The sequence below is a fragment of the Pelecanus crispus genome, chromosome 4, assembly GCF_030463565.1.
Source record: "Pelecanus crispus isolate bPelCri1 chromosome 4, bPelCri1.pri, whole genome shotgun sequence".
Taxonomy (NCBI): Eukaryota; Metazoa; Chordata; class Aves; order Pelecaniformes; family Pelecanidae; genus Pelecanus; species Pelecanus crispus.
This window is the reverse complement of record NC_134646.1, coordinates 87,111,766-87,136,529: the sequence shown is the minus strand read 5'-3', so window position 1 is coordinate 87,136,529 and position 24,764 is coordinate 87,111,766. Positions and strand designations below refer to the sequence as shown.

Genomic DNA, 24,764 nt, shown 5'->3' with positions numbered 1-24,764 from the left:
CGAGGGGATTCGGGGTGAGGCGAAGCGGGGTGCGCCGGGTTTTGCCCCGTTGCTGAGAGCGGCGGAACGGAGACCCCCGAGGAGCTGGGGGGGGGGGGGTGGGCTTCCCGGGACCCCCAACCCGGGGCACGGGGAAGCCGCCGGTGCCGGATCCGCTCCGGGGGGGGCCGCGGCTGCCGGGAGCGGCTGTACCGGCGCTGGGGGGGGGTCGGGGGTCCCTCCCTGCCACATCCCGGGGAGGCGGTGGGGTAACCCCGGGAGCAGCGGAGACCCTCGGAGCACCGGGCACGGTGGGGAAGAGGGGCCGGAGCCCCCCCCCCGCCGCTCGCACTCCCGGGGCCGGGCAGCGGCCGCCGAGGGGCTCTTTGTTTACCAATCGGTGTCAGGGACCGGGAGAGCAGGAAATTGCGTCTGTGCCGGGGCCGTTAATTTAAAATCGCTCCTTTCCCCCCACCCCCCCACCCCGTTCCCGGAGCCGCTCCCCGCCGCGGCGAGGGCTCGGCCGCCCGCTCCCGGCTCCGCCGGGGGATGCGCGGAGGAGCGGGGAGGGGGGGATGAGGGCTCCGGCTTCTTCCCCGCTGCCACCCCCGCCTGCTTCCTCCTCATCTCCCTCCCCTCGGCCTCCCCTTCCCCTCCTCTTCCCCTAAAATCACCCCCCCGCTCCCCATCATCTCCCGGTATCGGTTTCCCCGCAAGCGAAGCGCGGCGAACCCGGGCCCCGGCCCCCATGGAAGGGCAGCGGCGGCGGCCGGAGCGGCTGAAGTTTGCCCGGAGCGAGGTGGAGCTGGGGAGGGCGCGGCGGGGAGGGGAGGGGGCTCAGCCGCCTGTCAAAGTTTTTTAACTCCTTTCCCCACCCCCCCTCCCGCACCCTCTCGGGGCGCCCCGACGGGTCCCCCCGCCCCCCCCCCTTCCCCATCGGTGGAGCGGGGAAGGGGGGGGGGGGTGCGATTGAAATGCCAGCCCCCCCCGCGTCGCTCCTCGCCATCCCCGGGTGGGCGAGCGGCGGCCCCCGGGGGTCCCCGGCCATGGGGGTGAGCTGGGGCGCGGTGCCCCCGGGGCTGCCAGGGCGCTGAGCCCCCCGGGGGGGGGACACACACGGGACCGGGGAGGGGCGGGGAGGGGGAAGGGGTCTGGGGAAGGTGGGGGGGGTCCCTCCCCCCGCCTAGTCTTGCCTCCTCTCTCTGCCTCTCTCCCTCTCTCCCTCCCGATGCTGGATCCCGGCGCGGTGCCCGCAGGGATGAGCGATGGAGGGGCCGAGCCCGCAGCCGCCGGGCGGGCCCGGGAGAAGGCACCGACCCGGGCGGAGCTGGGGAGAGCTCTGCGAGGCGGAGGAGGAGGAGGAGGAGGCGGCTTCAAGGACATCCCGGGAACGTCGGCGGTCAGCCCCGGCTCCTCCAAGGAGCACGCCCCGGACAGCGAGAGCCCGTCGGGAGCCGGCGAGGCGGATTACTGCCGCCGCATCCTGGTGCGAGGTACGGGCGAGGCTCCCCGGGCCCCGGCCCGCCGCTCCCCGCTTCTCCCACCGGGACATTTCCCGGCTCCGCTCACCCCCGCCGCCCGCCTCCCCGGCTGGCAGCGGGCTGGGGCCCCGGCCCCCGCTTCCAGCGCATCCCCGGCCGCCTGCGAGCTCCGGCCCTCCCGGCCCCGCCACCGAGGCTTCCCCCGGCTCCGCTCCGCTGCGGCGGGGCCCGGGCCCCGCTCCCCCAGCCCGCTCCCGGCAGCGGGGCCGGGCTCTCGCCGTGGGTGCCCGCCCCGGTTTGCTCAGTGTGTGTGTTGGGGGGGGACCGGAGCACCCCCGGGGCCAGGGACCCCCCGGGCCGGCCGAGCCCCGCCGTGGGGGCGTGCAGGCAGCGGGGCGAAAGCATCGGCTTTGCTTTTAAAGCTTTGTCGCGGGAGAAAAGCGTCACGGAGCGGCGGCGAGTTAGGGGCTATTTTTTTTTTTTTTTTTTTTTCCTTTTCGCTTTTTATAATATCACCCGCTCGCCCGGGAACGGGGGGCTGCGGGGGCACGGCGGGACCCGGAGCATCCCACCCCCACCGCCCGCCCTCAGCCCAGCGCCGGCCCGGGGCTCACCGGCCCCGGGTTGCAGCGAACCCCGAAAAGTTTGGGGGCTCCTCGGCGGGGCTGCGGCAGGTGGGGAGGTGCGGAGCGCTCCCCGGCTCCCGGGGCAGGAGCGCGGCTGCATCCCGGGGATGCTCCGCGTCCCCCGCTGCCCACGCCGGGGAAGCTCCGCGGCCGCTCGGTGAGCAGGGCCGAAGCTTCCCGGCCTTTGCCCCGGTCCCAAGCACCGGGCACCTCGGCGGGGGAGCGGGCGGCGCCCGGGAGCGGGCCCCGGGGTCCCGCCCGGGGTGGCCCCGGGTCCTCGGTGGTCGCCGAGGCCGGGCACCGGCTGCAGCAGCCCCGGCCCGGGGGTCCGGGCTCCCCTCCGCCCGGCCCCGCTCCTACCGGGGCTGCCCCGACGGGGCCGGGGCTGGGAGCGGGACGGGGGTCGGTCCCTAAATCCGGGGGCAGGGTCCCCGGTTCTGCCGGCCGCGGGGACCCTCGCCCCGGAGCGCCCGGTCTCACCATCTTGCTGCAGCCGCCACGGCGCGGACAAAATGGTGGCGGGGAGTAAACGCCGCAAATAAACGGGAACGGAGCCGAAATAAAGCGAAGGGGGGGACACACCGGGAGGGGGGGACCCGGCTGGGCGACCGGGGCCACCGGCCCGCCGGGCTCCTCGCCCTGCCCCGGCCGGGGGCCCGCTCCCGGGGCACCGAGCCCCGGCCGGCGCTGGGGAAGCGCCTGCGGTTTTTTGTTGTTGTTTTGTTTTTTTTTTTTTTCCCGCAACGTTTGCGTTAATTTTTTTTTTTAAATATATATTTTAAATATTTTTTTTAATTTTCCCCCAGCCCCCCGGGGAGAGCCGGCAGCCGGTGCCGCCGGGATCGCTCTCCCCGCCTTCCCCCTTCCAGCCGGGGCCGCCTCCCGCTCCGCTCCGTCCCCGGTTCCCCCCCACCCCGCGGTGGCTTTGCGGGGAACGGGGCTCTCGGGGGACCCCCTCCCCCCGTCAGCGGGAGCCGGCTGGGAAGCGGCGGGGGGGTCCTCCGTGCCGTGGGAGCCGGTGCTCTCCTGGGGGGCTCGGTCTGCTCACGACGGAGCCGCCCGGCCATCCCCGTCCCGTCGAGGCGGCCGGGCTGGTGGGTGCCGTGGGACGCGGGGCACGGCCGGGGGGGTGCAGGCGGGCAGCCGGGCGCTCCTGAGCCGGGATTAACGGGACTCACCGGGGGAACCGGGCCGGTCCCACGGGCAGCGTGGGGGCTGCAGCCCCCCGGGGTGGCTGGAAGGGGAGGGGGGCAGCCCCCGGGGTGCTCACCCCCCTCCTCCCGGTCACCTCCCGGGGGCTGCCCCGAGGGTGCGGGGAGCTCTGGGACGGGACCCCGGTGCTTTTTGGGGTGCCCTGAGAAGGGCTGCAGGCTCCTGTGCCCCCCCCCGTGGGTCCCGAGGGCTGCCCCAGCGCCGTGCAGGCAGATGCAGAGAGCTCTAGGGGGGACCCCCGTGCTTTTTGGGGGGGACCTGGTGCTTTTTGGGGTGCCCTGAGAAGGGCTGCGGGCTCCTGTGCCCCCCCGTCAGTCCTGAGGGCTGCCCCAGCGCCGTGCAGGCGGATGCGGGGAGCTCTAGGGGGGCCCCCCGTGCTTTTTGGGGGGGACCCCGGTGCTTTTTGGGGTGCCCTGAGAAGGGCTGCGGGCTCCTGTGCCCCCCCCAAGGTGCGTCCCGAGGTGCGTGTGCCACCACGGCCACACCAGCCCCCAGCACGGAGAGGGTTGGGGGTACGTGTTTGGGGGGCTGTGCGCCCCAAAAATGTCCTGGCAGCCGCGTCGGTGCAGAAACGCTGTATGCACGGGTGTGCGCGGTGTGTCCCTGCACAGGGGAGAGGTGTGCAGGCTGTAAAATCGCTGTTCACTGGCTTCGGGGGGGTCAGTGCCCCAAAGCTGCTGCCCGCTCGCCTTCCCTCTGCCCCCCGGCCGTGCCTGCCTGTCCTGCCTGGTTGGATTTAGCTGCTAATGCAGAGGAGAGACTGATCCCCTCGGCACCAGACCTCTTTTGGGGGATTTCAGTCCCGGACCTTGTCCTGGATGTGCTCCATCAGGTGTAGCCGGGTCCCCAAGAGCAGAACTCGGTCACCGCGGCCCCGCCGGGGAGGCCGAAGGCTGCTGGAAAAACCCCGGGGCAGCCACGGCAGGACCTGGAGGGATTTGGGGGTCTGGGATCCAGCGGCTGATGGGGGAAGGCTCTTAGGAGGGGGTTCCTCGGGCAGGATGGTGTTGTGCCCTTCCTGGCATGGGGGGGGTGGCTGTGGGCCCCCCAAAACCCGCACAAACGGGCAGCGGCGTGCAATAGGGCTGGGGCGAGGGGCTGGGGCGAGGGGCTGGGGCGAGGGTCTTCGCCTCTCCGCTGCCGAGCTTGGCACCACGGGCTGTGCCGCCGTCCCTCCGGGGCTGTGCCCAGCCCGCTCCCCCCGCCCCGCGCCCCAGCTGCTGGGGGGAAATAACAATAAATAATACCCGTACTAATGCCGGCAGCGTCGTAGAGAGGGGCGAGAGTGGAGGGGCAGATACTGGCAGCTGCGGCGTGAGCGGCTGTTAGCCGCTCCTTGCTGGCAGCCCCGGCTGTTGTTGTGTCGGGGGGACGGCGGCGCGGGCACGGGAGTGCGGACGTGGTCTGGGCAGCGTCTCTGCAAACGCTCCTTCCCTCGCAAAATGGTTGCCAGGCTGGCGTCCCGATCCCACCAGAGATACCGTCTCCAATCCACCTACAACCCCTTTTCCTTTCTTGGCAAGCCCCGTGCCCACCCGCGGGACTTGGGGGTGCCGATCGGAGCCCACGCTCCTGGTCCCACCGGGTGCTCTCCCACCCTGGCCCTCCCCAAACCCTCCTGCAGTGCCGTGCTCCAGCCTGGAACGGGTTGGCCGTGCCAGGATGGCTTACGCACGGTAACGTAGCGGTGGGAAACCGCCTTTGGGATTGGGGTCCCTCTCCTCAGTCTATGCTCGCTCCCCACTCCCGCCGGACCCGTGCCAGCTCCATCACCCCCTCCCAGGCTGTTCCTCGCTGTTTCCCCGCTTCCTACCCCAGCAATTTTATAATCCTTTCATGCCTGAGTCAGCCAGAAAGAGGGAAAGCAACTTACCTCCAGCCAGGGCTGCCGGGGACCTCGGCTCCCCTCGGGCTCGGGAGCGAGCAGCCCTGAAAGCAGGGTCCGGAACCGGGGCTGCTTGCCCGGTGTGGCTTCCGTGGCTGGTTTGTAACCTGTGCAAGGAGCACGAGTGGTTTGGGGTCCGGCAGGAACCCAGCGGGCAATTTCCAAGGCTCATTTTTAATACCCGGTGCCGCATCCAACACGCAGAGCCCGTCGGTGGCTGGCGGGGGGGTAGGCAGGGGAGCGACCGGGTGCATCCCAACCCACGGAGCTAGGACAGGCTTCCTGGCACCTTGGGGCTCCGTGGATTTTTCGGGGAGAGCTCGTCCTTTGGCAGTGGGAAGCAACGCCACGGCTCCTTCGGAGGGGCCGCAAGCGGCAGCCCACGGTGCGGAAGGGGCCGTACGGGGCTAACTTGGGCGCTAAACCCTCCTGGTTTTGCTTCCCTGCGCCCAGCCGTGGGCAGCGATAGTCCCGGCCTTGTAAAATCTGCTGCCGTGGGCAGCTCGGGGCGTGCGGCATTTCCAAAACTTGTCCTTGAATGGAGAACTGCCCCAAAGTAGGAGCTGCTGCTTTTCAAGAAAATAATCCTTTGGTGAGAATAATTCTGGGAAGAAGGGAATTGTCATAGAGATAAATTTTTCCCAGTATTCCCAAGGAAGGATAGAAACTAAAAATAAAATATATTTTTAATTAAAAATCTGTTTAATTTGAACTCTTGCTCCGTATAGAACCGTTTTCTGCTTCTGGCTTTCAACAGCTATTATTTCTGTGATTAAATGCTCTGGGTTTTGATTCCTACTTCTCTCTTGGGGGGAAAAAAAAAAATCCCTATTTTTTTGTGAAGGCTTGTTACCGTTCCCTGGAGGTTTATAAACTCGCAGCACTCGGGGTCAGAAGGGAGAACCGAAGGGTGGGATGTCGCCTCTTTCAGCCACAGCTTGGGGGATTTCTTACGGTTATTCCTGCAGCGAGCCCAAGACGCTCGCATCAGCCCCGACGGTGCAGCTGGTGTTTAATTCGGCTTCTCCTCCCCCAGTAATGGCTGTTTTGGACCAGTTCCCCCCCAAGTCCCTTTCCTCCCATGGAGACTTTTTCCCTGACGGCCCTTCTCCCCGCTTCCCTCCCAGATGCCAAAGGGACGATCCGGGAGATCGTGCTTCCCAAGGGCCTGGACCTGGACCGGCCGAAGCGGACGCGGACGTCCTTCACGGCGGAGCAGCTCTACCGCCTGGAGCTGGAGTTCCAGCGCTGCCAGTACGTGGTGGGCAGGGAGAGGACGGAGCTAGCGCGGCAGCTCAACCTCTCCGAGACCCAGGTAGGGGTCGTGGCGGCTCCTCCGTGCCGGGGACATCCCCGTGGCCCCGTGCCGTGGCCGCCTGCGGCTCCCCGGGGACAAGCGTGGCGGCCACTGGCGTGGGGAGGGCGGTGGGGAGAGGCAGAGCGGGCAGAAAGCGGGGCTGGGGTGGGCGAGAGCTCTCCTGGGGGTCCTAAAACTGGGTGGAGGGACTCGGTGCTTGCCGGGGTGGAGGGGTGCTGGCCGGTGTTTGGGTCAGGAGCCGGGGCTGAGCACGGCCGGGAGGATTTGTGCGTGGTGCTGCGGGCAATCGCTCTCCTCCACCCCCTTCCCCGCAGCTGGAGGAGCGGTCGGTTTAGGGTTAGGGGGGGCAAGGGGCAGCCCTGAGTGGGGTCCGCGGGGACCCCTCCGGCTGCCGCGCTGTTCCCCCGTGGGCAGCATCCCCCGGGAGGGTCCGGCACAGCGGGGAAGAGAAAAGAGCAGGGGGGCGTCAGCGGGGGAGCCAAGGTCCTTACGGCAGCACCCACCGCACAGGGTGGGTGAGCGGAGTCGGGGCGTCGTGGCGGGTGCTGTCGGGTTCGGGCATTTGGCTGTGTACGAGCTGGATGGATCCTGCACGGATCCTGCACCCCGCCGCTCCCCCCGCATCGCTGCAGCCTCCCTGGCTTTGCTCTCCGGCTCCCCGTGGGGCGGGGGTGCCGCTGGCGACCGGCCCTGCGGACCCCCGAGCTGTGGCGTGGCCTGGGCATCTCCCCTCCATCACCCCCCGCCTGCCCGGCCCTGCGCGGAGCTTTGCCGGCGAGGGGGGATTTTCCCGGTTTTCCTCCGCCAAGGTTTGCCCGGTGCGGAGAGAGCTGGGCTGAAGCGGGAGAAGGTTGCGCGTCGCTCGGAAGTCGGTGTCAATATCTGCTAAGTAAAAAAGTGCATCTGCTGGGGTTGCGACGGTTCCGGCTTGAAAATATATACAGAAATAGTAATAATAATAAAATTAATGAAGGCTGCAGTGAGCTGGGAACTACGGAAAAACCCCGTCAGCCCAGTTGGCCCCTTCTCTGGCCAGTAAGGCACGTTCGGAGGCAGCTACACGGTTTCATCGATTCAGATAGGAAATAATTTCAATTTTTCCAAACGTCTTGTGGAACAAACCTATCCCCGCTGTCAGCAGCCAGGCCCCTGGCTCCCAGCTCCCCCCGTGTGCTGGGGGGGGTCTGATTTTGGGGAGACCCTGTTGCTCCGTGCTGCTTCGGCGCTCGCCGTGCGGCCGCTGCACGGTCCTGCAAGCGGGAGCAGAGCCTCGGCGCACAAAAAATAGTCGCTCTCGCCTTTTTTGGTGGCAGAGTGGGGTTTTTTTTTGGTAAGGAGCTGGTTTCTGTCTGCGGGATACGTGCAAGGATACGTGGCGGCCGGCGCGGCTGTGCCGTGGTTCGGAGCAAAGCACCCCGGTGAGCTGCGTGGGGGTCCCTTTCCGGGGGTCCCAGCCGAAGCCCCGGTCCCAGCGTCACCTCCACGGAGCCGGGAGGGACACGGGTGGGCTTGGCCATGCTGGGGAAGAGCTCCGGCTGCCCGGCAGGCGCGGGAAGGCACGGGCAGCCGGTGCGGCTGGTGGGAGCACCGGGCAGAGGGCTGTGCCGAGCCGGGAGCCGGCTGCCTCGGCCCAGGGCTGGGAGGGCACAGCGTCTCCATAGGGTCTAATGTCCGCTGATTTACTGCTTGCTCGTTATTTACTGCTTGCTTGGTGCCTCATTGCTGCCTTCATCACTCAGTGAGAAAATTCACACCCTGTAGGCCACGGCTGTCTCTTCTCCTCCTTCCTTCTCCTTCCCGCATCCTCTTTTTCCCATCTCTCTCCTTCATCTCTGTCTTTTTTAATCCCCTTCTGTGCTTTTCACAACATTTTCTTCCCTGCAGCAACATTCCTGGCTCCCCCCTCGCCGCCCATCCCTCCCCAGCCACCACCGTGCCCGGGGATGGCAGTGCCCGGCTCGGTGCCCGGTTCCTCCTCTCCTTATTGGGGTGCAGGTCCCCTCGGGTCATGGTTTCAGGCTCTCTGCACACTCAGGCATTGCCCCAGTCCCTCACCACTCATGGCTGGGAGGTTTCCTCAGGCGTTGCAAGAGCTGGGCGACCGCAGGGTTTTACAAGACCCCGTAGATCCGGAGGGTTTTGCATGGCTCCGTGCAGCGTGCTGGTCCACTCGGGATGTGGCCTGGAGACTGGATAGTCACCACCAGCCACTCCTGCCCCACGGGGCTCCTCTGCGTCCATCAGCTCAGACAGGGCCACCTCCAACATTTGCAGCGATCAGAGTATTTTGGGTACTTTTGGTGCTTTTCCTCCCAGTGTTATCCAGGAGCAGCTCCCAGGACTTAGGGCCATTCATGGTCTAATTGCTCCATCTAATGTTATGTTGGTGGATTCCCAACCACCAGCATCCTGTGACTCTTTCTTGGTTGTTGGGTTGATGGTTGGACTGGTGATCTTAGAGGTCCTTTCCAACCTTAATGATTCTATTCTGGTTTTACTTTCATTAAAAAATAATCCAGCCACCAAGCCAGGACACATGAAGTTAATTATTACTGTACCCTTAACTGGTTTAGTGGTGGACTTGGTAGCGTTGGTTAATGGTTGGACTGGATGATCTTCAAGGTCCTTTCCAACCTAAACTATTCTATGTTTCTATGACATTTATGTTGTGCTGGTGGTTGGGACATTGGGACGGGTCCTTATCACGGAATGACATCTTGGTTTCAGGATTGGGAAACCTCCCCCCGCCAGCTGCGCCCAACTTTGCTCTCTGCAGGGACCCCGGGTGTGATGGGAGCCCACCGCGTCCCACCACGGCAGGGAAGAGCAAAGCGGGGGGCACGGAGGAAGGGGCCGCTGAGGAGGTTTTTTTTGTGCCTGTGAATGTTCGGGGGGTTGAAGAATGATTCATCTCCGCTCCTCTGCAAAGGGAGAGTGGTGCAAACAGTGTGATGAGATAGGAAGAGACATGATGTCATCGCAGCTGGAGAGCTGCAGCCAAGCGTCCCCGTAAGTGGGTCCGCCGATCAGCCTGCGCCCCTGAGAAATCCTGTCGGAGGAAAAAAAAAAGGCTTCTTCTAGGCTCTTCGTTTACTTCCCTGGCATCTGATCCTGCTTTTTGGCAGACTGCGAAGCAGAGGAGGCTCTCGCTGCTCCTTGCAGGGAAGCCGGAATGGCCCACCTCCATGGTGGGGAGTAGGGATCCTCTTGCTTTCTTGTCTCTGGCCCCTGCCCCAGGGCAGAGGGGGGTCACCCACGGCAGAGGGTGTCACCCAGCATGGAGAGGGGGTCACCCAGCATGGAGAGGGGGTCACCCAGGCTAAGGCGGGGAGAAGCAGGACAGCCCCTCCATGCCGGGGGGAGGCTCAGAGCCGTGCATGCTGCCGGCGCTCCCTAGCCCAGAGCAGCAGCAGCAGCAGCAGCAGCAGCACCTGCAGAAGCCGGTGCCCATCGGCAGCCGCCGCGGATGAGCCTGTCCTCCCCTCGCTGCTCGCAGAGCCGCCTGCCAGTGTCCCGCCGTGCTCCCCGCCACCTTGCCATCCCTCCGGAGCCAGCCCCACACCTTGTCCCCGCACCCATCTGCGGGGGTCAGGCAGACCTGCTGTGCCGAAGGGGCACGGGGGGAGTTTTGGAGCCACTCATGCTCAGGTGAGGATGAGGAGGGTGCTTCCATCTACCCCGGCTCTCTCCAGCCCAGGGAATTCACCTCCTCCCTCCAGGGAGCCATGTACCTGTCCTGCCTCGCCAGGAGTGGCTCAGGCTCCAGCCCAATGCCATTTGTGCTTTTTCTAATTAATCCATGGACAGGGGTAGTGTTAAACGAGTTTAATTAGCCAATAGAATATTTTCATTAACTTGCCAAACAGCAGTCTGGAGATGCAGGTGTGCCGGCTGCTGCATCCCAGGTGAGCTCCCGCATCCCCGGCACGCAGAGGTGCGGAGGGGCTACCCCGGCACGACGCATCCGGAATCCGGCCCCATGCTCCGCGCAGAGAGTAGCCCGTATCCGTGCATCGGGCTTTCTCCAGGCAACGCATCCCAAGGCATTAGGGGAAAAGTACCCCTTCTTAGCGTCATTAAGGGATAGAAAACGCAAGGCAGAGAGGAGGCTGCAGGGCAGAAGGACCACGGGGGGGGATGGCGGAAGGAGGATAATTCCCACAAATCCCCCGGCAGGAGGAGAGGCGGGATGGGCTGGCCGAGGGGATTTGCCCGGGCCGGGAGGCTTTGCTTTCTGGGTCAGGAGTTCAATGCCAGGTGCAGGTTCAAGTGACCTGCTGTATCTGCCAGCTCCTCCCGCCCTCATTAGAGCGGGGACAGAGAAGTGACACTCACGTCGAACAAGGGCCCCCTTTGAGGGCCGGGCACCCAGGAGGTCAGGGCAGGGCTGGTTGTATCCGACATTCTCCACACAGCTCCAAGCCTTGTCCCTCTGCCGAGAGGTAGCTCGTCCCCTCCCGAAGGCAGGAGTTTTGGGGGACGGGGGTGTCCTCAGGCGAGGAGGCCATGCCCAGGAGCGCTGCTGGCAGCTCTTGGACCTATGCACCTCCTGGAAGGTACCGGTGAGCTTTTGGGCTCCTTGGCTCCTGTGCAGCACCTGAAGACCCTTTGTAGAGGGATGGTGGGGCACGAAGTGGAGGCAGGTCTTAGCATCGCGTTTCTTGCCTGCCCGGCTGCTGGAAAAGCCATGGGACCCCCATGGATCCCCTTGGGGTTCCCCTCGCTGCGATGGGCTCCATCACAGCCGCTCTGGCAGACCTTCCTTGGGACAAACTCCTGGGCCACCCTTGGCAGAAGCTGGGCTCCTACCGCACCATCGCTGCCAATGGCCTGACACCCCCCGAGCACCCTCAGCAGTGTGGGGAGGGTACTCGCAGCACAGGGCTTTCAGGACTGCGACCCCCCCGCCGTGGAGCAAAACATACGTGAGAAAGCAGCTGAGCCAGGGAAGGGGCGGGAAGGTTTATTTATAGCCTGGCAATTAAGACGATGCCATTAAAAATTAATCGCACCTCAAGTCATTAACAACTATCAGTCCCTGCAGCGAGAGAACAATGAAACAATCTCGACATAAGAAAGACTTTTTTTTTACAGCAGGAACAATCATTCCCTGGAACAACCTCTCCAGGGATGTGGTAGAGTCCCCATCGCTGGAGGTTTTCAAGATGTAATTGGACAGGGTGCTGGATAATCTCTTCTAGGCTCCCTTTCCCACCAAATGGGCAGAGGTGGCCCTTGGGGACATGGTTTAGTGGGCATGGGGGTTGTTGGGTTGATGGTTGGGCTGATGATCTTAGAGATCCTTTCCAATCTTAATGATTCCTGGGTTTTACTTTCATTAAAAATAATCCAGCCCCCAAGCCAGGAAACATGAAATTATGACTCTGCCCTTAATGGGTTTAGTGGTGGAGTTGGCAGTGTTAGGTGAATGGTTGGACTGGGTGATCTTCATGGTTTTCTCCAACCTCAATGATTCTATGATTCTATAAAAGGTTGGACCAGATGATCATTTGAGGTCCCTTCCAACCTGGCCTGTTCTATAATTCTATAATTCTGTAACGGTTGGTGCCAGCACAAGTTGTCCTCTCGCAGGGAGAACCGCAGGAAAGCTGTGGTCCGGAGGAGGTGGGAGTCATCCAGAGCTTGGCCGTGGGAGCTGTGGGTCGGGGCTTCCCCAAGGCACAGGAGGCAGGTAGAACCGTAACGCCGCTGTCCTTGCTGCAAAGCAGCGCGCTCCTCATCCTCGGAGGCTCTGCAGTCCTCGGGGGTACGGGGAAGCTGAATTTCCAAAGCTTTCTTGGAAACCCCTTTCCTAGACCACGCAGAAAATATAGGTGTCGTAGCCAAGTACGTTCTTTTCTGAGGAGGCCTCCGTCCCTCCGCCCACCCATCCATCGTGCTCTGCTGTGCGTAGGAAAATCGTCTCTAACACCTTCCGTGGTTCGCGTTGCCTCCGCCCAGCCGCTTCTGTAGCGTTGCTGGTTTGTGCCGTGGGTGCGTGCTCTGACGGCTCTCCCATGGGTGATTGCCCAGCGGGGAGTCTTTTCTCCCCTCTGCTTGGGGAGGCTGCAGCCCCGCACGCACTCCGCTGTGGGTTGGGGTGCCCCATCCGAATGCAGCCCAGTTTGAGGGGTGCTGCTCCCACCCCCGGTGCTGTTCCCAGCTGGGTGCTCCTGTCCTCCTCCCTCGGCCGCTTCTGGTCGGTGGAGCTTTTCCTGAACTACCCGACCCAGCAGAAGGGTGCCCTGTTTTTCTGGAGCAGTTCTCTGCCAGACTGGGTCTGACCCATTTCCTTGAGGGATCTGGAAGGCTCCGGGGCTGGCTCGGGGGACGTGGGGACAGCGGGACGGGCAGGCGGCTAGCCGGGGAAAAGCATCATGTCCAACCACGGTAGCCTGCAGCCGGCTTCTGCTGCAAAAAGCTTGGGTGCCGAGTCTGTTCTGAAGCGAGTGGGTGGCCATGGGGGGCGACAGCCTGGGTGATCCCATATTTAATGACTCCCAGGTCGGATCCGGATGCTCCCACTGGCCTGGAAGGGAGGTGGGTCCTGGGTCCCATGGCAGGAGGTGGCCACTGGAGATGCCTGGGGTCACCCTGGAATAAGCCGGGCATCTCCAGTAGCTTCTGGGTCCCCTTCCCACATGCCAGCCCGTGTCAGAGCACGCTTGTGGAGTAAACCCACTCACATGGACGAGCTAATCCCGTCCCCTCCCCACGGCGGGGGGCACGTGGTGGGGTTTACCCTGGGCTGGTGGCAATAAATCTGTGTTGTAACCAGGTACCACGCAGCGGCAGGACCGGGCTGGCACAGCCCCACCACTGCCTCTGCCTGCCCGGCCCCAGCCCCTCGGGATCCTCAAAAATTCACCTTTTTGGCATTTTCTTTCCCAAAGCATGCCAGGGAGCTGGGGAAGCGGGTTCGGGTGATGAGCATCGGCTCCTTGGTGGGGAATTGGACGAAATTTCTAAAGAGAGGAGAGGAGCAGCTCTCCTCAGGGGGGAACAAGGGGACCCTCTGGAAATAGGGCTTTTCTCCAGGACAGCAGCTCCTGTGATGAATTAGGAGGGAACCCAAAATATCTGGGTACCTCTACGGTTCCCCAAGCTCAGCTGGCACTAGGCAAAATGGCTAATGCAAGTAAATGTGAAATAATTAATTGAGATTTTTATCATTAAGCGTTTTCAATTGAAAACACCTGCACGGTAAAGAAACAATTTCAGAATTTGCGATTGAAAATTTCAGTTCTCAATGTTGCGAGAAGGCTGGGTGTTTCCAGAGTGATCTCCAAGGCTTTCTCAGTGTATTTCCAAGCGGCTACAATTTAAGGGGAATTGTTTCCTAAAAATGACAGTTTCCGTTTTGGTGACAGTTTTGGATTTGGCTCTGATGCTGGGGCAGGAACCCCAAACATGATGGCCCGAACCCCGGCTGCTGCCTGGGGTCCCACTGCCCGCCCGTGCCCTCTGGCCAGGTGCTCCCATCCCACCTCCCCGGCTGCATTTTGGTTTCCACTGGGAGAAAACCATACCGGTTTGCCTTGTGCATGGAAAATGGGAGGGAAACACCACATCCACGTGCATCCCAGGATGGGACGGGATGGTTTCAGCGCTGTCTGAAACCCCAAGGAATGGGGGAAATCAGCCGTCAGCCTTCACCGGCACCTCCAAGGCGATGGGGGGATTGTCTCTACCTGATTTCGGTGTGTTGGAGGATGCTCCCTCCGGGACACCTCGCTCGGGGGCCACCAAGCTGGATGGCTGAGGGCACTTCGCCGCCGGACCTGCCCACAGAGCCCAGCACCGTCTCTCCCTGCTCCTTCCTCTCATTTCCATTTGCAAAGGGCGTGGGAGCACCCAGGAGGTTCCCCTGCTGTGAAGCACAAAATATCCTGAATTTCGGAGCAAAAGCAGACCGAGGGCATGCTTCTGGCTGGAGTTTTGGATCAGAGGTGGGGCAATGGGTTGCTCTGGGGACGGGCTCCCGGCCGAGGGCACAGGCGCATCCCAGCGAGTCGGGGACGGTTCCCACCTTGGCTGTCCCCAGCGCGCTGCCCGGCCGCGGGCTGGAGCTCGGTGCGGCTGGAAGCATGGCCCCAAGCGTGTCTGTCCTGGGCTGTGGCAGAGGGTTTGGGGTGGGTGGCCCACCTGGGGTGGCCCCGGGTGCTATCGGGGTGCAGGGGGGCTGGAGGAGAAGCTGAGGGCTGAGTCCGTCCCTGCTCAGCGCCGGCTCCCCGTTGCTGCTGTGGCCGGGGAGCGGCAGATGGGTTGCAAAGCTGCCGCGCCGTTACGAAACCTCTGGCCGAGGCGCTTTGGGCAGCGAGCCCGCCGGCTTACACAACGCCGGGGGCCCGAGCCTGCGCCGAGCCTCTGCCTGCCCCGGGCTCCATGGCTCCGCAAGCCCCCAGCCCCGCTTGGGATGGAGGGAGGAGGAGGAGGATGAAGGGTGGCCGGGGTGCCATGGGGAGATGGCAGTGCTGCAGGCTGGGTCCCACCTTCCCCTGTGCTGCGGCGGGCATCAGCTGATGGCGGCAAGCCCCCAGCCCCGCTTGGGATGGAGGGAGGAGGAGGAGGATGAAGGGTGGCCGGGGTGCCATGGGGAGATGGCAGTGCTGCAGGCTGGGTCCCGCCTTCCCCTGTGCTGCGGCGGGCATCAGCTGATGGCGGCGGGGAGCTAATCCTGGTGAGGAAAATGGCCTCGGTCGGCAGCTATGAATAGTCCCGGATGGCCGGCGTGCTGGAGGTGCGCACGGCATGGGACGTGTGACGGCGCCGGGGTCAGCCCCGGAGCACGGCTGCCAAATAATAAACACCACTAAAAAACCAATAACATATCCCCCAGCCCTGCCCGCGTGGGTGCTGGGGGCCGGGGTGATGCTCGTGGGTGTCCCGGGGGATGACGAGGACCATCCCGTTTGGCCACCGAGCACGGGGGCTCGGGCGTTTTGGGGGGCGGTGGGGGATGCTGGTGTGCGGGAGCGGGAGCGCCGGCGCGAGCAGGGTTTAATGAGCCGGCGTGACGTGCCCGCTGCCTGCGACCGGGGCGGGCAGGGCCGGGGGCTTCGGGCTCCTGCCGGCAAAGCGTGATTGCTCAGGAACGACGTCCCACTGCTGCTCGGCCACAAGCTGGCAAAACGCATCGGTCAGGCATCGGATGGTATAAAAAAATAAATGAGCTGAAGAGAGGGGAGGGCGCTGCCCGGTCGCTGGCTGGCCAGCGTGGCCGCATCCTGCTCTGCAGGGACTGGGAGCGGGGAGGGGAGCGCTTTGGGCAGCGTGCTGGGATGGAGGAGCGGAGCAGGAGCAGTGCGAGGCGGTTACTGGAGAGAGCTGGAGGCGGCTGGTTCCCTCCCACAGCCCTTCAGTTATTACCGTAGCTCACCGGGTCGGTAACCGAGGAACAAAACATTGCACATGGGGCTGCAGTACCTCCTCCATAGGTGCTGGAGATGCGGTGCTCACCAGGGATGCGCCAGCGTGGTCCTCCCTGCCTTTCCTCCAGCACAGACTGGGAAGGGTATCATCGCCACGTCAGAGGCACGCACCAGTTCACCCACTAACTTGGACGAGGAAGAAAGCTGCTTTTTTAGAGAAGGAAATGCAACCAACGTCATCCAAGCGGTCTTTGGCAAAGCACTCGCTATGGTGGCTGATGGGGAGTTGTGAATGAAACCGGAGCAAAAGATGAGTAGAGAACTTGCAGCATGGAGGGGAAACTGCAATCGAGGGGAGGTGCCACTGCCGCTCGGCCACAAGCTGGCAAAACGCATCGGTCAGGCATCGGATGGTATAAAAAAATAAATGAGCTGAAGAGATTACTGGCCTGAAAGCCTCAGCAGATCCCCGGATCACTGCGTGCAGCGGGGCCGTGGGCTCCCGCCCTGCGCCTTTCCGTCCCCGGAGCGCGTGGGGAGCTCGGCCGACTGGCAGGGGGTCTCCGCCGGGGATTAACCGCTTGGAAATAATTTGTTTTGTAGCTCGGAGGTGTTAGGTGGAGGGCAGGGGTCAGAGCAGCGTCCCAGCTCCCTGCGGCTGCAGGGCAGGCTCAGCCGCCGGAGGGGCTGGTGGAGGCGAAGCCCGGGGTTAACGCGCTCCTCAAATTGGCGGCGCAGAGCGCCGGGGACCCAACCCCGCGTGTGCTCGGTCCCGGTGCTGCCGATCGCCACGGAGAAGCTGTGCTCACAGCACGCGCTGCCCCACGGCTGCTCCTCCTCGGCCGGGCTGCCGGGACCGGGAGCGGAGCCGGGAGCTCCGGCTGTGCCATGGCACGGGTGCTGCATGCCACCGGCCCGGGGTGGCTCGGTCTCTGCGCGTCCGTCCTGCCGCTTGGCAGGCAGACAGACGGACAGACGGTGGCTTTGCAGAACACCCCCAGCGCGGCGCCCGGAGAAGTTCGGATGCTCAGTGACATTTTGAATTGGTTTCCCTTTGCGAGGGGAGCAGGTGACACCGGATCGTAGAGCCGTAGAATCGTTTAGGTTGGAAAAGAGCTTTAACATCGTCGACACGGCTCTCCCGCTTTTGGACGGGGAGAGGCTGGGCTGCAGGGTGGAGGTTCCAGGGAGCTCCTGGAGCCAATTCCTGAAGGATGAATCCCTCCTCAGGGGAGGGAAATTCCACACGCAGAGAAAACCCCAGCGCATGGAGAAGACTGCGGGTACGCCTCTGTGACCCTCAGCAGCTCATTCGGTTGCGTGGCAGGCACTAGGGGGGTCTGCGCATTTAAAATAAAATAAAGCAATATAAAATGATGTAAATAAAATTTAAAAAATAAAAATAAATAGAATAGAATAGACTAGCATAGCATAGCATAGCATAGCATAGCATAGCATAGAATAGAATAGAATAAAATAAAATAAAATAAAATAAAATAAAATAAAATAAAATAACCCCTAGCTGCCTGAGTCAGACAGACACAGGACCCAGAGGCGGCACGGACGGGGGGATGCAGGGACCTGCCGGGCTTTCCGAAGGCTCCGCTTTCCTGCTCTCAGGCGCGTGGTTTCCGAGCCGGCCGGTGGCCCCGTGGATGCTCTCACTGCAGTAAAAGCTGCTTGGGAGCGGAGGGAATTGCCATATTGCTTTCCCGGCAGCGATCAGCGCTGTTTCTGCACTTTCCTTGCCCTTCTCCTCAGAAAGCTCGTTAAGTGTTTGGGCAGCGTTAGCTTTGGTGCTGCTCTTGTGTGAGCAGGGGGGGAATGGGCCGGAGGAGAGCTTTTCTGGGGAAGAAGGAAAAGTGTAAGTATTTATATAATAGCATATAAATATAATATATATTTTATATAGATATAAAATATAAAAAAAAATATATTCAACCTTTATGTCTCTGTTCCAGAGCTGCTCCCTGTGCTGCCAGCTGTCCTGAGACCCTTCTCCCGGCAGCCTGGGATTTGTTTGTTGTGATTTCTTTTTTTCCCTTACTCCCCGTAAATGGGAATGTGATGGGAGTCACGTAGCCTGTGATGGATGAACTTACAACCTGAGGTCCTCGGGGGGTCGAGCCCTCTCCTGTGCTGCTGGGTGACAGCAGGACTCGCAAGGAGAAGGGGAGAAGGGGACGGGGTGAGCGGCTCCGTAGTGCCCTGGGGAACTGACTGGGGATGGATACTGGCTGGTTTTCACACCACGCACTAGGAAGCATCTCCTGAAATGATCAGGCAGCAGATTGCAACCTTCCAAACTGCTTTTCCACCCAGCATGCTGTTGAGGTCTCATACTCTTGGTCATTGCTAGCTGGACACCACGTCCAGCCTCTCCATCGGCAAGGAAAGGGTTGGCCTTGCTCCAAGGAGTAGGTAGCTTCAGCTTCTGATGTGGAAAGAGCGGATGGAAAGAAAATGTTGCATGGGGGACAGGGAAAGGGTTATCTGGGACCTGCAGCTATGGATGGGTCAGTGAGGCAGTGGTGGTGGTGGTTTATTTTGCGCTGAGGACTGTTGTAGTGAGTCCTGAAGACTTTGGGTGACTTTGCCAGTCTTGGAGCGACTGGACAGATCTGGGGTGATCTCCTTCCCTTCCTGCTGGTGGTTATCACAGTCCATGCTCTGGTAGCACCTACAGGTCCTAGGGGAGGTGGGGACCCATCATCCTCAATGCTCAGACACCAAAGAAGCGCTGCTGTCCCTAAGCAGCACATTTCCATGCAGGGCTGGGCAGAAAACAGCGGGGTGAGAGGTGCCGGCATCCCATTTGGTTGCTGTCAGAGGTGGGAACTGCGTGCCTGCATCCCAGCTGGGAACCTTCGGACCTTGTCTTGTATCTACAACGTGACAGGCTTAGACCTGGATAAGTCTTCTGGGAAGGAACATGTTCGAATCTCTGCTGTGGAAGCCGCCTCTTTCCCAGAACAACTGTGTTGCTGTGTTTAGCATCAAGCCATCACAAGCCGGCCAAGCACCACCACTCTCAGGGCTTGACGCATTCGCGGTGTTATCAGAGGGGGGGAATGCACGACGACGTGACCGCGTCTGTCACGCGTGACCCAAAACCTGCAAGTCAAGGTGGATGGTTGTGGTGAGAGACCTACAGCTCCCTTGTCCCTCCCTGGTGAGTGCACATGTGGCCGGTGGCTGTTCTGGTGGATAGACTGAGATATCTGCCCTGAATTTTTTATGGAAACATCCAGCCCAGGACAGAGCAGATTTTCCTGCTTAATTTCATGCTGCAGGACCTAGAGAAGTCATATGCTTCCAAGCTCAAATAGACTTGAAAGGCAGGTGGACCTTTCTGATGGGCTCGTAGGACTTTCCTCCTCACTCTAGTTGATCCAGGGCATCTCTCTTAGGAAAACCTCCCGTGAACCAGACAGCTTGGCATGATGGCGAGCACGCTCCTGCCCCAGAAACGGTGCTCCATGGGCAGTTCTCCACATGGTCCCACCCGCACTGTCTCTGCCATTCGAGTCTGCCTTGCTTCAGCCTGGCAATCGCGTCCTACCTCTGCCCACTCTGACACGAGGTCTTCTGCTCTTACCAGTCTCTCTCCTGCTGCAGAGAGCGAGCAAAGCAGGATTTCCAGATCCAGAAACACGAGGGGCTTTATCCTGAGATCCCCCCAGCCAGTCACTTGCCTTACGGAGAGGTGGACGCTAGACCTGGTCACAGTAATTGGTTGAATATCCAGCGCCAGGACTCCTTCTCCGAACACTCACAGGGATTTATAGGTCTGCAGATCATGCCTATCCTTGTACCTTCAGCATCATGCTGTTGCTTGCGTGCCATGTCCCCTAGGGCTTCCAGAGACATCTCCTCTATCCGGCTTGCCTCCTCCCCGTCCTCTGAGAGTCACCTTCCTTTTCTGGTGAACGCATGACCTCTCATGTCCTGCTCTTCTGTCACATCCACATACACGCTGTTGTCTATTTGTCTGCATCCAGGCTTGACCTGACTGGCCTGTCACGTGTGGCCCCGGATCCCACAGCCCCAGGCAGGGGACTCGCAGACGCTGGGAGCCATGGGCTTTTCCTGGGACTCCTCCGGAGCAGGGGGAAGCTTCTCCCCCTTCCCCTTGCCCTCCCCAGCCAATTGTCCTGGCTGTCCCCCAGAGTGACACATCTGGGAATTGTCCTTTCCATTCCTATGAAAAGGGGGTCCTTGGTCTCACTTTCTTCTTCCCCTCCTAGTCTTGCAAGAGAGCTGGAGGTGGCTGGTTCCCTCCCACAGCCCTTCAGTTATTACCGTAGCTCACCGGGTCGGTAACTGAGGAACAAAACATTGCACATGGGGCTGCAGTACCTCCTCCATAGGTGCTGGAGATGTGGTGCTCACCAGGGATGCGCCAGCGTGGTCCTCCCTGCCTTTCCTCCAGCACAGACTGGGAAGGGTATCATCGCCACGTCAGAGGCACGCACCAGTTCACCCACTAACTTGGACGAGGAAGAAAGCTGCTTTTTTAGAGAAGGAAATGCAACCAATGTCATCCAAGCGGTCTTTGGCAAAGCACTCGCTATGGTGGCTGATGGGGAGTTGTGAATGAAACCGGAGCAAAAGATGAGTAGAGAACTTGCAGCGTGGAGGGGAAACTGCAATCAAGGGGAGGTGGTGGAGGATATTGCTGAAAGATGAAGGATCAAGGCTGGAGGGAAATTACTCATGGACTTGTCAAGGACTGCGTCTGGCTGAGCTTATTTACATCTCCAGTGATAGGAACTCAGGGCTTGATCATAATGGAGGGTGAAAAGGACATGGATCTACTAATTAATGACAAGTGGTATATGAACTTTAGCCACGAAGGCAAATGTGATCCTGCTCATCTGATATGTCACTAGTGCAGATGGGGAAGAGCTCGTGTCAGTCTACGAGGCATGAGGAAACCTTATTTAGCACAGCACGTTCAGCTTGGGTCGTGGTGTTCAAGGGTGATGGGCGCAGAGGAACCGTAGAGGTGGGTCGAGGACGGGAGAACCTCCTGCAAGAGGATCAGATGTAGAATGAAGGCAGGGAGGGCTACAGAAAGCTTCTATCTATACCTATAAATGGAGGTGCGGTCATCACCAAGGGCATCAGCCAGCCCTAGGGAAGGAGTGAGAGCAGAGGATATCCCGGCTGGGAGTTAGGTGCTGGGACGGTCTCCCAGCAGCAGCACTGGGAAGGAGGAACCCAGTGGGTCATCTTCCCCTACGGACCATATTGCCACCCTTCCCCAGCTGAACCCCAATGTCGGGACGTTTGAGACCGGTGTCACCTCAACCCTTTCTCCCTCCTGTCCTTTAGCGTTTCCCCTCACGTCCCCAGTGGTGTGGAACCCTGGGTTTCAGCACCAGAAATTCCCGGACATCAATATCCACTTCAATTTCTATCGATCTATTTGTTGGACTTGCCCATCTGTATTGCTATTAATTGTTGGTAGTCAGCGTCATACCCAAACAGATGACTGCTGCCCCTGGACATATGACCAAGGAGACAGCAGCACAGACCAAAAGCCAGAACACCCAGGAAAAATGAGTTCCCACGGGAAGCCAGAGGTGGAGAGGGGATCGAACTGGAGACCCGGACAAGGGCCCTTTGCTTTTCTTAAGCTGTGTTTGTTTTTCACAACCTGTAGAAGACAACCAGAATGTAAGAGCTGACCTTAGGGGACACGAGGGCTGAGGAACCTGTCTCTACTGGTGGCCAGTGGTGAAGGAGTAGGGAGAACAGTATGTGGGGTGTAAGGTGGTCCCATCCTTGCCACATCTTTCCAGCATCTTAGGGAGCGCTCACTGCAAGGAGGTACCCAGATCATCGTGTTAAATCTTGTTGGCTCTGTTCTCCTGTGTTTTTTTTGAGTCTCTTCTTCAGCCCACTTGCATTTTGGCTTCCAGGGTGCCCTGTGGCAGGGACTAACACCATCTGTGCTGCCCAAAGAGGCTCTGCCTCCTGCCTTGCTCGGGTTTCCAGCCGCTACCTGGTGACCACACCTGATGCCTCCGAGTCCTTGTGTTAGGAAAACCCCTGGCTCCCTGTGGCTGTTCCCCTCGGCCGCACCAGCTGTGATGCTGCGGAGCGGGAGCGTGCCGCGCCTGCCTCATCCCTTGGGGCTTGGTCCTTCCTTCTGCAGGATGCTCTGACATCTCTGCTTGCCCTTCCCAGATGTGCAGTGACGGGGCTGTGCCTCTGCTCAGGTAGCTTGCTCCAAAGTCAGGAAGAGTGGTAACCGATTGACTGACACCCTGCCCTGGGTAGCGCTGCTCAGCACGATGTCAGACTGGATATAAGGAAGACATTTCTTACGCTGAAGGTGGTGAAGCACTGGAAGGGGTTGCCTGGAGAGGTGGTAGATGCCCCATCCCTGGAAACATTCAAGGTCAGGTTGGATGGGGCTCTGAGCAACCTGATCTGGCTGAAGATGTCCTTCCTCATTGCAGTGGGGTTGGACTAGATGACCTTTAAAGGTCCCTTCCAACCCAAACCGTTCCGTGATTCTGTGATTCTATGTCCTGCAGCCTCCTCCTGCCACGTTAGGAGCTGCGATTCAAAACGCTTTGCAATGCAGAGAGCTTTGCAGGGGCTGTCTGTACCTCAGTTTCCCTTTGCACTGAAATCCGCGTGCAGCTGAGGAGGGTCTCTGAGACCCATCAGCACCTCGGGGTGCCTGGAGGTGATGCAGGTGGGTTCGCAGCCCTGGACCCTCCGCAGTGGGCTCGGACGGACGCTGGGCTGAAGGAAGCAGGGGTTGGGTTGGGCTTGTGGCAGCGGGGCTCTGGAGCACCCTGGTTTGGGGCTGAGGGATGGAGATGGTCCTCAGCCGAGAGAACGGGCTCCAACTCATCCCTCCATCTCCGTCTTCCCCGGCACAGCGAGGCGAGGCCAGGACTGCGCTGCTGCACCCAGGCAAGGCCAGGAGATGCTGAAGCCGATCCATGGGCGGTGGTGTTGGGTGTGGGAAGGGTGGGTGCTGCTGCACCCTCCCTGCCAAGGAGATGAGGAGCCCGCTGCCACCTCCCACTGTGCACCCAGCTGGGCTTGGAAAATGCGGCTTGTGGGCAGGTCCCGGGCACTTCACGCCCATACTCCAGGATGTGATCGCGTTTTCTTGAGGTCTTGCTCTTCCAGAGTTGGCTGCTTGAGGGATGCTCTGAGCGGAGAGCGCTGGGCCTGTGCGTTTCTGTATGAACTTACACGAGACCTTCCTTAAGATGTCAATAATGATGCGTGATTGCAGGGCTGTGGGAGCCCCATTCGGCCCCGCCGCATGTGCTGGGGGGGCTCTGTGCTCCCCAGAATTTGGCAGCTTGAGGAGGTCCCCACCAGCAAAGCCGGTGGGCTGCTAATTCTGCCTCAGGTCAATGTGCCCTGGGAAGTGGGACCGTGGGAGCGCTCAGCCCTGCCCAAACCCGTCCCACTCACCGGCATGGAGGGACTGACGGGGACAGCGGGGAGGGGACATCAGCCTTGGGGACCCGGATGGGCTGTGATGTGGGTCCAGCAGTCCCGGCGGCGATGAGGGATCCAGGGTCCCTGTGCGGGGCCAAGGTGTGCGTGGGCAGGGAACGTCCTCAAGAGCTCCCATGTGGGACCCTGCGGGTAGGGGCGGGTCGGACGTGGGCTGGCAGTGGCCCGTGGTCCCAGGAGGTTTCGGCTGTGGGATAGGAGCTCAGCCCCGTGGTCCTGGTGTCCCCCCATCGCGCGGGAGCACCTCCCGCCGCTCCTCCCCGAGCATCCCCAGCCTCCGGCCAGATTCACCCAGACGTCGGCTCCACTATTATGTCCCCGGAAAGGGGCCGGGGGGCTGAGACCTCCTCCACCCCCACGCTCCATTAGCTCTGTACTGTGGGTCTATTGTGCCGGAGGACGCGTGAGGGCTGTGCCAGTGAGCGACTGTCCTGCCCCAATGAGTTTCCGATGACTCGGATGAGTTCGAGACCCGCTGGCCCCAGAGCAGGCGGGGACGAAGCCTGTGCCAATGTGCTGGGGTTTACTCCCGGGGTCCCGGCCAGCGCCTGACTCGTCCGCTCCCATCCGCCATGCTCTAATCCGAGTGTCTTCCCATCCGTCTCCTTCCCTCACCTCCGTCTCCGTCCATCTGTCTGTCCCTCACGCCTCTCTCTGTCTCTCTCTCTGCCTCTCCTACCCCTCTGCTCTGCCAGGGAGGGACAGAAGTGGGGGGCTGCCCTCCCAGGGGAGAGGTTAGGGGGTGCGGGGGCAGCCGCAGTGGGATGGGAGCCGTGGGCTGGGGATCGGGTCCACGTCCCACCTGGATGAGTCAGGTGCAGTTTTGGGGCAGGGGGTCCCATGGGGCATCAGCCCAGACCCGCTCCTTACTTTGGCCAGAAGCAGGTTGGGGTGGGGATGGCCCCAGCTGGGGTTGGGCACAGAATTGGGTCTGTGCCCAGAGATCCAGGGCCACCAGAAGCCATCCTGTCCCCTAACATGTTCCCCTGCACCGTAGCGAGGCCAGGGACCCTCCACCCTGCCTTGTGTCTTGGTCCGGCGAGGGAAGGGTTTGCAGGTGGGGACACAAACTTGGGTTTGATGACCACCACAGAGGAGAACCCAGCACATCCCGTAGCTCAGCTCCCCTGGGAGAGCCAGCACAGGGCAGAGCCGGGCAGCGGTGGGGTGGCTCAGCCCCGCGCTCCTGGCTCCGGGGTCCTATCCTGGACTCCTACCGTCCCTGGGCTCCCATCCCTGGGCTCCCATCCCCAGGGTCCTGTCTCTGGACTCCCATCCTGGGGTTGTCATTCCAGGGCTGCCATCCCTGGACTCCCATCCCAGGGCTCCCATGCCTGGACTCCCATCCCAGGGCTCCCATCCCGGGGCTCCCATCCTCGGGCTCCCATCCTGGGG

The 24,764-nt window shown here is 61.5% G+C and overlaps 1 protein-coding gene across 1 annotated transcript in view; it reads left to right on the top strand.

Annotated features, from left to right (window-relative positions):
- Positions 1-1,244: 1,244 nt before the first annotated feature.
- ATP6V1B1 (ATPase H+ transporting V1 subunit B1) overlaps positions 1,245-24,764 on the top strand; it is a 57,036-nt gene continuing 33,516 nt past the window's right edge. Inside the window, exons 1-2 of the mRNA XM_075709884.1 lie at positions 1,245-1,472; positions 6,311-6,437. Of these exons, the coding sequence (XP_075565999.1) occupies positions 1,245-1,472; positions 6,311-6,437 (355 nt within the window). The remainder of the gene's footprint in view (positions 1,473-6,310; positions 6,438-24,764) is intronic.